Source organism: Anastrepha obliqua, chromosome 5 (genome assembly GCF_027943255.1).
Source record: "Anastrepha obliqua isolate idAnaObli1 chromosome 5, idAnaObli1_1.0, whole genome shotgun sequence".
NCBI classification, from domain to species: Eukaryota; Metazoa; Arthropoda; class Insecta; order Diptera; family Tephritidae; genus Anastrepha; species Anastrepha obliqua.
In genome coordinates this window covers 14,155,365-14,167,767 of record NC_072896.1, presented here as the reverse complement: position 1 = coordinate 14,167,767, position 12,403 = coordinate 14,155,365, and the positions used below count along the sequence as shown (strand labels likewise).

Sequence of the window (12,403 nt, the reverse complement as noted above, 5' to 3'; positions counted from 1 at the left end):
TTATATGCAAGCGATTTCGCTCTGCACACCAACAACGAACAACAACAGTTTGGTATCCTTACTGTTATGCCATCCATCGCCCCTGTATACTTATACAGTACGTGGAAATGTTGCCCAGCACAACAGCGACAATAACAACGAGCAGCAGCGAAATGCTTGCACAGCATAAAATTCCATTGCACCGCGCACACACACACACACGCGTACAAACGTATAAGTATAAAACACACCCAAAATATGTACGCGGTGATGGTAAGTGTATGTGTGTGTGCATGAAAAATCGCTTGGCATACACGCCAAAAAGTATGCTACAAAACCAGCATTCTCGTCTATCCTTTATAACTCGATTCTATAAGCCTTTTGCTGGCGCTGCTAGCAGCTCATCATTCAGCGTTTTACATTTTTCCCCCCACTTACATACATTTGCACTTTTTCGTCCTTCTTCGTCCAATGTCCTCTTTTGCTTTTTTGTTGCTTACATACATATGCATATTGTCCATGTGTGTATGTTTAGATGTTCGTGTGTGTGTGTATTTATTGTTTGTGTCTGCTAGCGCTGTCGCTGTCGCGCTTGTTGTTGTTGCTGTCGCGCTGCTGCGACTGCTCGCTATTAGGTGCTGCTGCTGCCGTCTCGCAGTCGAATGTTGTTTGCCACATTTTTGTCATCGCCATCGCAGTTTGTGTTGCAACCGCCAGTCGATGGTGTTGTGTTCATTTCAGTCAGCAGTCAGCTCTAACATTCCGGTGTGATCTCTTGCCCGTTCAAGTGTGTTGTGCAGGAATTTCAACGCCTTAAGTGGCTTGTGGCTACAACGACCTTTTTCGCAAAAAACAAGAAAAAAATTACCTAATATATCGGGTAATAATAGCTAAATAATATTAGATAATAATTTAAAATTAAACAAGAAGAAGCATTTTGCTGTGCATTTCACGTCTGCCTTACACTGCCTGTATTGAGTTACAACTAAAGCTGCATAATAATGGTGGCCATCAACTGCACGTGTAAGTAGTTTTCGTAGTTTTAGGGAAATGATTTTAATTTTAAATTTTTTATTTTCATTTTTAATACCGATTTAAAAAAGAAATTGTTTTGCAATAAATGATTATAAAGTTGGTAACCCTTCGGTGTACACCTTTTTTAAATCCCTCGGTTGAGCACTCGAGCCTGGCCTTTTTTCGTCTTATTTGAGGTTCCGTTTTAAGAGGTTATATTCATAAATCGATAGAATATGAAATTTTAGGAAGTTACCTGGAAGCTTATATTCGTTAGCTATAATAGAAATATGTTAAATTCACACCAAAAATCGAAAAAAGGCAGTCTGGCCATACCCGGGTGCCCAACGGAGGAGGGTTAAACAGTAACTATTGGATGGGACATTTTTTTATGGATTAAAAATGCTTTAAAAGGGGTTACTTGCATAGATCTGCTATTTCGTTGAGGATTCATTTTCTTTAGCTGTGTTATTTTCCATTAAACAAAAAACTAATATTAAAATTTTTTTTTTTTTTTTCAAATTAAAAAAAATTTTTTTTTTTTAAATAAAATATTTTTTTGGAAATAAAGTGACAAATAATCACTAACGCTGTTGCCCATTATACAATACCCAAATAGGAAATTCAATATGCAACTTTATATGATACGGCGGTGGCATCATTTTCGACTAATTCATTACTTGATTACGTTATTATTATCAGAGTTGCCAACGTCTTAGAAAGAAATTCCCTAGCGTAAGCATTCATTTTGGGTTAAATAAAAATTCTCCAATAATATTTAAAAACTTTACTAAAACTGAAATAAAAGCTTCAAAACATCGATTTTCGTCTTCGATAATTAGCTTCATTAGGGAAGCATGCAGCAGTTAAATCATCCCTTAACTTAAAGTGCCTTAACATACCTTTACTTACCTTAGCCGCTTTGCGTACTGTTTATCAAAAGGGAACCTTTATTATGGGGTACATTTGAGCAAAATAGAGAAATTCCCGAAAAATTTTATAAAAATGGCTATGCGTAAATTCTTATGGCAAGATTGCCTCCCATCTTATGTTTTCACGCGAAAATTGCTAGGCCTGCAGTCTTTGCAGCGTACAAGGAACTACTTCTACTTAGCATTTCTATATAACGTTTTGAATGGGAGCATACAGTGTGTCGATCTAATCCATTTACACAATTTAAATGATGATCCGTGTAACTTAGGGAACAATATATTAGAATACTGGTAGGCACAGTGCATACTACAAAAATGAAGACTATGTGCGTCAAATTGTGTGACTCATATTTCAATGTAATTGATTTTAATTGAAGTATTGGTAAATTTAAGATTCATCTGTTCAAAAAATTTAATTAATAACTGCAAATTAATCAGTGTACTTCTTTAGACCGAATTAAATAAATAAAAAATAAAATAATTTACTCATTGAGGTTAGGTTAGCATAGCAGTAGCAGCAGGAGGTAGTAAGGAAAGAGCCAGATTCTCACCCCAGCTTTCTGTAGTAAATCAAGTTATTGTTCTGTTAAGACAATTTAGATTACGATGACAAAGTGACAAAGTTCAACTAACTAATACAGTCAGTCTAAAAAGTTTTGGCACAAGTGATTTTTTTACAATATTTTCATGAATGTTTTTTTTCTCACCCCAGTTTTCTGTAGTAAACTAAAGTATTGTTCTGTTATAACAATTTAGATTAGGATAACAACGAAAGACAACGTCCAATTAACTAATACAGTTAGTCAAAAAGGTTTTGGCACAGTGATTTTTTTTTTTTTAGAATATTTTAATCACCATTTTTTTTTATTAATTTTGTATGAAAATATACTTTTTATTATAATGAAAACTATGTAGATCGTGTCTCTATCTTCAGCCAAAACTGAAAAAATACAAATATTTTGTATAAAAATATGGTTTTTATTATAAAAAATCTTTAAAAATAGAGTTGCCAACTTCACTCAAAACTGCACAAGAATTTTTAATTTTTATTTTTGTTCAAACATTTTTAATTTTAATTTTTTTTTTGTTCTGGTTTACAATTTTGAAGCTTACTAATTTAAGTGTAAGTAAGAAAGTGTGTTTCAATTTGAAATTTCTAAAAATTCCCGTTTATATTGGTCTATGGATAAGTTCGTGCGGTTTTACAACAGATGGCGTTACTTGATTATTATTCCATCGATCCACATTTCCAAACATTCATTGGAGAGCTACTGTCGTAAGGCACAAACGTCAGTATAAGTTTTTTATTTGAAGCGTAAACAACAATATTTTTACCACACTTGAAAATGTCGAATTTCGTGCCAAATAATGTGTTTTTCGGGGAATTCTTTAATATGAAGAAAAAAGCAGCCGAAAGTCATCGTATCTTGGTGGAAGTTTATGGTGAGCATGCTCTAGCTGAGCGAACGTGCCAGAAGTGGTTTGCACGCTTTAAAAGTGGTGATTTTGGCCGCGCCGCCAAAGTTCATGGATACCGAATTGGAGGAATTGCTCGATCAAGATCCGGCTCAAACGCAAGAAGAGGTTGTAAAAACTTTGGGAGTTGATCAATCAACCATTTCCAAACGTTTAAAAGCCATGGGACTGATCCGAAATTCAAATTTCGAAAAAAAACCGCACGAACTTATTCATAGACCAATAATTCATAATTTTTTTGCATATTGTATTGTTTTTATTTTATTATAGTTCTATTCTTATACAAAATTAATGAAAAAAATTTTCATGAAAAACATTGCGAATATTGTTAAAAAAACTCATTGTACCAAAACTTGTTTGACTCACTGTAAAAATGTCATTTCGTTGCACTAATGACTGCTGCTAATTTATAAAATATGCTACGTATTATAATTAAAACTGTAGAACTCTAAACTCAAACATTTTCATCGGAATTCCGAACTTTTCAGTCAGAATTTTTAAATTTTTTCTGGTATGGAATTCTATAGCCTACTTAATTTAAGTGTAACAAAGTGTGTGCTAGCTAAAAATTGCTGCGAATTCCCGCTTATTTCTAAAAAAGGTTTAGCACAGTGATATTTTTTACAATATTTTCATGCAAAAAAAATTTTTTTTTGTTAATTTGTGTAAAAATATGGTGCTTACTATAAGAAAAGCTGTATAAATAGAATCTCACACTTTGCCCAAAATTTAAAAATAGTCATAAATTGTTCCTCGGCATTTCGAACTTTTTAATCAGAATTTTAAAATTGTTTTGGTATGTAATTCTACATTCTTTAAGGGTAAGAAAATGTGTGTCAGCTTAAAATTGCTAAAAATCCCGTTTATTTTTTTTTTTTTTAAAGGTTTGGCACAGTGATTTTTTTTACAATATTTTCATGCAAAAAAAATTTTTTGTTTGTTAATTTGTATAAAAATATGGTACTTACTTTAAGAACAGCTGTATAAATCGAGCTCACACTATGCCCAAATTTTGATCTTACATTTTTCATCGCAATTTCGAACTTTTTAATCAGAATTTTAAAATTGTTTTGGTATGCAATTTTAGAGCCTACTTAATTTAAGTGTAAGAGAATTTGGGTTAGCCTAAATTGCTAAAAATTGCCGTTGACTGTTAATAGTTTTTCTGCTTTAAGGAATTTTAAACTTTTAAATATGTTGATTTTGTTGTAGTATGAAATATATTTTTATGTAAAATCAACGAAAAAAAATTGGCTTGGAAAACATTGCGAACATCGTTAAGCAAAAACACATTGTGCCAAAACTTGTTTGACTCACTGTAAAATTGTCATTTCGTTCCTCTAATGGCTGTTCGAAAGCTAATCAGCGTAGTCGGGAAAAAATTGCCAATGCTGTGAAGACTCTAGTGAGACAAATACTATAAGAATTGTACTCAAATGCTCCCAATTTTGTTAATCACTTCTTCAATACAGCCGGTCATCTACTCAGCAGATGCTTCACTGTTCATTTGCCTCCCTGGATTTCATCAGCTTCTGCAGTAGTCACTTTGCCTGCTAACTAATAGACCAATGCCCAGTTGGGCAAAGTGAGGCCTGAGCTTCGCTAACAGCTTAAATATTCTCGTAAGGTTGCATTCTGGCTGTAAAAGTTTGATAATTTTGCAGTCTCAGCCAACAAGAGATGAGACTAGGCTAAAAACCTTAACTAAAATGCTCGCCTAAATACAAAAAAAGCCATAAAACTTGAACCACTTTTGGATACAAAATAATTATAAAAAGTTTCTTTGTCTACATGGCAACTCTATAGTTACCGCACACCCTGAATGTGACAAACCAAGCGAACATTAACCTTTCACTCGAACATAAATGCGATTATGTAGATGGAAAAATTTCGATGTTTGCACCAACAAATACAATATAAATATGTTTCCTTTTTTTATGTCTACATTCTGTCATTACATACGACATTTATCACGATTATAAACTTTTGCCACCACCCTACAATAAGAAAAAATGGTATTCAGCTCGCTCGAATTTCTTCATGTGCTGTTTGTGTTATGTCAACGAAGTTAAATAAGCGCACACAAGCACATCCAAACATATGCAGGCTTTCCATTTAAAAAATACATGCATACATACATACATACATGCATGAATTTCCATGTCCACACCCGTTGGCTGAAACTGAGCCAACAGCGATGGCCATTGGTACTCCACAATAACACCCCAGAGAGTGTAGTGGTGGCGCATAACTGCTAATTGCGCATATGAATGAACTGGTAAATGGCCAACAACTCACCGACGATTAGCAGCAGTAGCAGCAACAATTTGAGCAAATTTATGCTGCTGAATACGTAAAATAGTGCAAACGTTCAGAAAATTTGGAATGCACTCATTGCCATAATGGATTCCAAAACAAATACAACTACGCATTAGAATAATTCTTGTGAGAGATTTTTATTCAAGTTTTTGTTCGAATTTTCACATAAAATTTTATTTTTTTGTTTTTTTTTTACTTTATTTATTGCATTTTATTGGATTTTATTTCACTTTTTTCTTTAAATTTTTTACTTATTTCATTTCTTTATTTTATACATATTTTTTATGCCGTTTTTTTCTGTTTACACTTTTTTCCTTTTTATTTTTTTTTTTATTTTTTTTTTATATTTTTTTCTATTTTATTTTATTTAATATAATTTTTTTACCTGTTTTATTTTTTTACTTTTTTTAATGGATCTCAGTTTTATATTTTTATTTAATTTTAATTTTCATTTATTTAATTTTACTTTATTATTAATATTATTTTTTGTGCTTATTTTGTTTAACATTTTTATTTAATTTATTTTTTTCTCTCTATTTTGTTTTATTTTATACTCTTAGTATTAATATATTATTTTTGTTTTACTTTTGTTTGTAATGGAATTCAGTTTTATATTTTATTTAAATTTTGATTTTCATTTATTTATTGTATTATTTATTTATTTTATTTATCTTGTATTTATTTTTCAAGGCATTTTTTTTTTGTTTAAAATTTCTTATTTTATTTCATTTCTATATTTTATTTCATTCTTTTATTTATTTTTTTTTTTTATTTATATATTTTTTTAATTTATGTTTTTAATTTTTTCTATATTATTTTATTTCATTTTACTTTATTATTATTTTTTTCTTTCTTGTTTATATTTACTTTTGTGCTGTTGATATTTGTTTTAGTTTTTATTTTTACTTAATTTGTATTTTCATGTCTTTTATTTTATTTTCCTTACTGTATATATCTATATTTTTTTTTTATTTATTTAATTTTGTGCTGTTTTCATATTTGTGTTCAGGTTTTTATTTCTATTTAAATAATTTTTATTTGTTTTATATTATTATTTTTTTTTTAGTGATCTTTTGTTCCATTCTGAGCTATTTTTGTTTATTTTCGGCCATATATCAAGGATAATTTTTATTTTATTTTACTTTACTTTATTTTTCTTTAGATACAAATTTTTTTTTTGTTTTTTTTTTTTTTTATTTTGTTAGTGTTTTTGTATTTAATTTAATTTAGGTTTTATTTCAACTTTATTTTTGTCAAATTTTTATTTTATTTTATTTTTATTTTTTGTTCTGGTTTTCACTCGATTTTTTATTAAAAAAAAATATTTCATTATACTTTAAATAACTGAATTTATTCTATTCAATTTTTGTTTTATTTATTGATGTTTTATATTTTATTTAATTTTGTGCTACTTTCATTTACTTTCGGCTCAGCCTTTTCATTTTTACTTAATTTTTATTTTATTTTTCTTTACTTTCCTTTGCCTTAGACTCAAATACATATATTTATTTATTTTTTTCTTATTTTATTGATTTTTTAGTTTTTTTGTATTGAATTTAATTTTCGTTTTATTTGAACTTTACTTTTTTCAACTTTTTTGTTCATTATTTAATTTTCTTTTTTTTATTGTGTTTTATGCTATAAAAATCTTTGATTTCTTTATTCTTTGAGAAACTGAATTTATCTCTCTCTATTCAATTTGGTTTTATGTTTTTTTTCTTACTATTTATATTATTTTTTTTTTTACTAAATTTTTATTATTTGTTATATTTCTTTGCATTTTGTTTATTTATTAATTTTTCCTTGTTTTTTCTTTATAAAGGCCCTTTATTCTTTTACACTTTAATTCAATTTATATCTATTAAATTTTCGTTTAATTTTATTATATTTTAATAATTTTTTCATTTGTTATTCAATTTTTTTTATGTCATTTCTTTGTACTTTTATTTTATTGCATATTATATTGTTGCTTCATTCATTTCAAGTTCATGAATTTTTTATGTTATGATGTGCTATATTATAGTATGCTATGCTTTGTTATGCGGTTATGCCACTTTGTTTTCATTTTATTTTATTTACTATTTTATTCCACTATTCAATCCGAATGAATAAAATAATTAGTTTTGGTATTTGTCATTCCTTCGAGAGTTCATTATGCTCATCATATTTTATTCACATCCCTTCGCAAACGCTAGCAAAATTCACAATTCATCTGATCTACAGACGAACCAACAAACATACATACATATAAACATTCACAGATATTTCACTGTTTTTGAATTTCTCATTCATTTCGTGCTGGATAACCAGCAAGTAGATGGTAATATCATTTCCTGCTGCATGATTTGAGGCGTACTAACAGATAGTGCCCTCCAGCGGAACATCAGCGACTCCCAACAACACCCCCACCACCACCACCAAAGGGAGTACAGCAAAAATATACGCCATGTAGCGAATTTCTAATGACTCACACTTTGGACTGTGATGAAGTTAATTTAATTTTCGCATAATAAATTTGCAACGTCTGCCTTATGAGGTCGGAATGGCAAATGCTTACTCGTCGCTTTTGGCAGGCACTCAAATATGGGCAAGTATATACGTGTGTGTACATATACACATACATAAATGGGCGGCAACATAGTCAAGCAGTCGAAATAATTTTCTAATTGACAACGGGAAACTTTCGTGTATCTACAAATTTTGAGAATTGTAGGATTTGTTCAAATAAGTATAGGCACATTCGGCGGCAGGAAATGTGAGTGTGTATGTGCATGTGCCACATTTACTTCCTTGAAAGTGTAGCGCACATTTGAGCGCATGCGACATTCTCATATCAGCTGATGTTTCAACATATGCCTGAGGTACTATTACTCGTACTATGAGCCTGTACTTGTTGTCGTTGCTCCCTCGAGCTTTTTCACTTCTGGTGTTACTGGTTTCATTATTTCGACTGCTGTTTTTGCTGTCGACCAATGTTTCGCCTGATACTTCTGTATATGTAAATAAGTATGTATGTATGTGTGTCTACCAGTATCGCACACACAAAGTTTTGGAATTTACATTAAAGTTGCTTTCTACCGCCACCAACACAGGCATGCATTTACGGCACTACAAAATTGCTGAGTAATGAGTGCGAGCACTTGCTCTCACACAAACACTCACGACTTTTACTGTCGTTCCATAAAACAGCTCCTAATTTAATTAAATGCAAATTAAAATCCTTTCATGAATATTATGGAATTTAATTGCATGATAGCATGACTGCAGCTTGTGTGATGACTGATTGTACTACATGAAAATATACATATGTGTGGAGTTGGTGTTTGTGTGCGAGCTCAAACAATGCTCGCTAATATGTTTTGGTAAGAAAATTTGTTTGAAAGAATAATAAATTTTTTGAAGTGAAACTTCTTAGGGGTCGATGGACGAACGAGAATCGAGAGTAAAATTTCAAGGCCATGCAACGTTTTGGGCATTTTCGTTCCGCGAGAGAGAAAAAAGATATAACGTAAAGGAAAAGGAGTGAGGGAGAGATCTATACCTTATAATATATATATCTTAGATACACTTTAGGCTATTTTTCCTGAGTTTTTCCTTGGGGCTGCTAATTTTTAGTGAGAAATAACACTGCCTACTTTTTGGCGCTTGTTTGTTGGTGCAAACTTGTAGGAAATATATTTTTGGTGCCTACTTTTTTGGCGTTATATTTCCGTGGTGCCTCTGTTTGGGTCGTCTTTTGGTCCCAATTTGTTGGCGTTTTTTTGTTTTGTGCCTACTTTTTGGCGCTTATTACCGTTTCCTGGCTAGTGCTTGTGCGTACTATAAAGTGCTATCCATTCCGGCGTCGCCTTTCTTGGTATTGCCTTGCGGTAATTTGTGCCGTTGCTGCGGTCCTGGAATCGCTGCGTTTGTGCGGGTGATAAACGCTCGGAGTACTGAAAAAAGTAAAATAAAATAAAGCAACAAATTAAAATAAAGACTTAAAACGTATATACATATGCACTTTATATGTATGTGTGTAAAGCAAAAAAACAAATAATACTAAATAAAATAAGACAAATGAAAATAAGAATTAGATAAAAGTAAAAAAATAGTCTAAAAGAAATAAAAAATAAAAAAATTAAAAAAAAATAGTATAAACGATTCTCTATAAGTATTTGAATATAACTTCAAAAGTGAGTCCATTATCAAGTTTTGTAGGAATTATTTTTCATAGTCTTAGCTATTATTAAAAATATTCTCACCAGAACGTCCAGTTTTTGATCTGCCCTCTCCTCCTCTTTCTATCCTCGATGAAACCAGTTTCTTGAAAGCTTTTCACCAACCTTTGAATTGCCAGCGAATTCTGACGATTATTTCCACCGAAATATTACAAATTTTTCTGTATGTTTTTCTCAAAGATCGATCATTTTGATAAGAAGTTTTAATAATTTTATTAAGGCTTTGTTCTATCGTTTAAAACTCTACATCTCCCTACTTGATAAATGTCAAAGTTGACAAAAAAGAAAGTACCGTCTAGGAATTATTCACTATTGACCATCTAAGCGCAACTTTTGATAGACCATTTACTTGGATCACTGGGCATAACATCGCTTAGCTGTTAAAGCTATTGGAAGCTACTGGCATTGAAAACGTGTTTACTTCATATTTTTATTTTAACTTTTTTTTAATTTTTATTTTTATTTTTTCTATTTTTTTCTTACCAGAGCATAGTCTAATTAAAAAAATTTCTCGGTAGTATTTTAAAAGGAACACAATTGTTTTTGGACAAATTGTAAATTTTTAAACTAAAAAAAAAAAGTTGTGTAATAATTTTTTTTTTTTTTATTATTATTTTTAATTTTTTTTCCAGAGTAAAGTCTAACTAAAATTATTACTCTGCAGTATCTTAAAAGAATTAAAACTTTTTTTTTGGATAAATCGTAAAGATTTTTAGCTTCGCGTGGTATATTTTTTTATTTTGAATTTTTATTTATTTTTTCACTATTATTTTTTTATTTTTATTTTCTTTTTAATTTTTTTTTATATATTATTTTTTTATTATTTTTTTTATCATTTTTTTTTAAATTTTTTCACCAGAGTAAAGTCTAATTAAAAAATCTTAAAAGAAATTCAAAAATTTTTTTTGATAAATCGTAAAGATTTTTAGCTTCACGTGGTATATTTTTTCTTAGTTTGAATTTTTATTTATTTTTTGACTATTATTTTTTTTATTTTAATTGTATTTTTTTTTATTTTTTGGTTTATTTTTTTTCACTAATTAAAAATATTACTCTGCACTTTCTTAAAATAAATATAATTTTTTTTGATGGCTAAGCAGAAAAAATCTTATTTTAAATTAAGTTGAAAGAAATTCGATTATTTTTGCACAAAATATATTAAATGCAATTTATTTTTTATTATTTTTTTTTCTTGCTTAATACTCCAAGTTTACCATTTCACGAAAATTGTTTCTTTAAAAAAACGAAAACAAAAATAACGTATTTTTCAAAATTTCTTAACCATTTTACCTCTCCTTAAAATTCAAGGTTACACCAAAAAATATTAACAAACTCGATTAAAATGAGTAACGCATCTATTTTAACATAATTTATAATTTAAATTTGATTTGTTTAGAATTATCAAATTTTTTTATCCCTGCAACTTTTTCGTACCATGTCATGATTATCTTTCACTCTCTAGTGCTAGATATATTTTGTAACCTACATACATTATAAGTTGTAACATACCTAGTACATTTAACTTATGCTTTTGGCGATAGGAAATTATTATCCCCATCACTCAAGCTATTAAAATTTCCAACAAACACCAGTCAATTGTAGCATAAAAGCCAGCTGAGTGCGCACGAAATGTCTGCATCCAAAATCATTTATCATTTTCAACTTGATCAACGTCATTGTCTCTTGACAATTTGGCATTACACAGATTTATTGCATTAATCTTTGGCAACTACATACATACATACACACATACACATACATACATGTACCCAATGTACAAGGCACAACTCTGCAGTAGCAGTAGCAACAACAGTATGAAGCCACTCAAAACCCTGCTGTCTGTCAACTATAATAAAATGACAGAAACGGCTTCAAATGCATTACGCAATTATTTGTCAACCAACTCCAACCAATTCCAATTGCAAATTTACGGTATCATGCATACATACAGAGGTATGTCACTCTTTTATGTATGTATGTGCGCATATAGTATGAAATCAAGTGTTCGTAGTGAAATATAAAAGCAAGAAACAAAAACTGTTGACAGTTAACGTCAAACCAGCCAGCTTGGCGTGCAAAAAGTAGCATTATTTTATTAACATTCAACGAACATACCGATCTCTCTCCTGTTTCTCTCCTCCTCTCTTTGCAATAACTCTTTTTTGCTGTCACTTCCCCTTTTCATTGTCGGTTTAACGCCGATGACATCAAGCTCATGCAATGTTGGAGTGTCAGTGCGTAACTTCATACATACTGACGTGTGGTTTTTGTGATTTTTTATGGCTTTTTAATTATGCCACCCGCCAACATTCAACAGTACCCAACGCAGGGGCGTGTTTTGCTTGCTTTAATAGCTTTTGTCAGCGTGCGTGTGTGTGTGATATGCTTAGTTATTTGCGTTTATGGGTGTTGTACTCGCTTTTTATTGCCACCTAATTGAGATGATTCAACGTGCCTTTGTAT

At 30.2% G+C, this 12,403-nt stretch overlaps 1 protein-coding gene across 2 annotated transcripts in view; it reads left to right on the top strand.

Moving 5' to 3' along the window:
* The first annotated feature begins 906 nt into the window (after positions 1–906).
* The window catches only part of LOC129246825 (stathmin), a 64,845-nt gene continuing 53,348 nt past the window's right edge, over positions 907–12,403 (top strand). Inside the window, exon 1 of one of the 2 annotated variants that reach the window (XM_054885468.1) lies at positions 907–1,002. In XM_054885468.1, coding sequence (XP_054741443.1) covers positions 981–1,002 — 22 coding nt within the window. In that variant the 5' untranslated portion in view covers positions 907–980. The remainder of the gene's footprint in view (positions 1,003–12,403) is intronic. The other variant, XM_054885469.1, reaches the window with a different exon arrangement.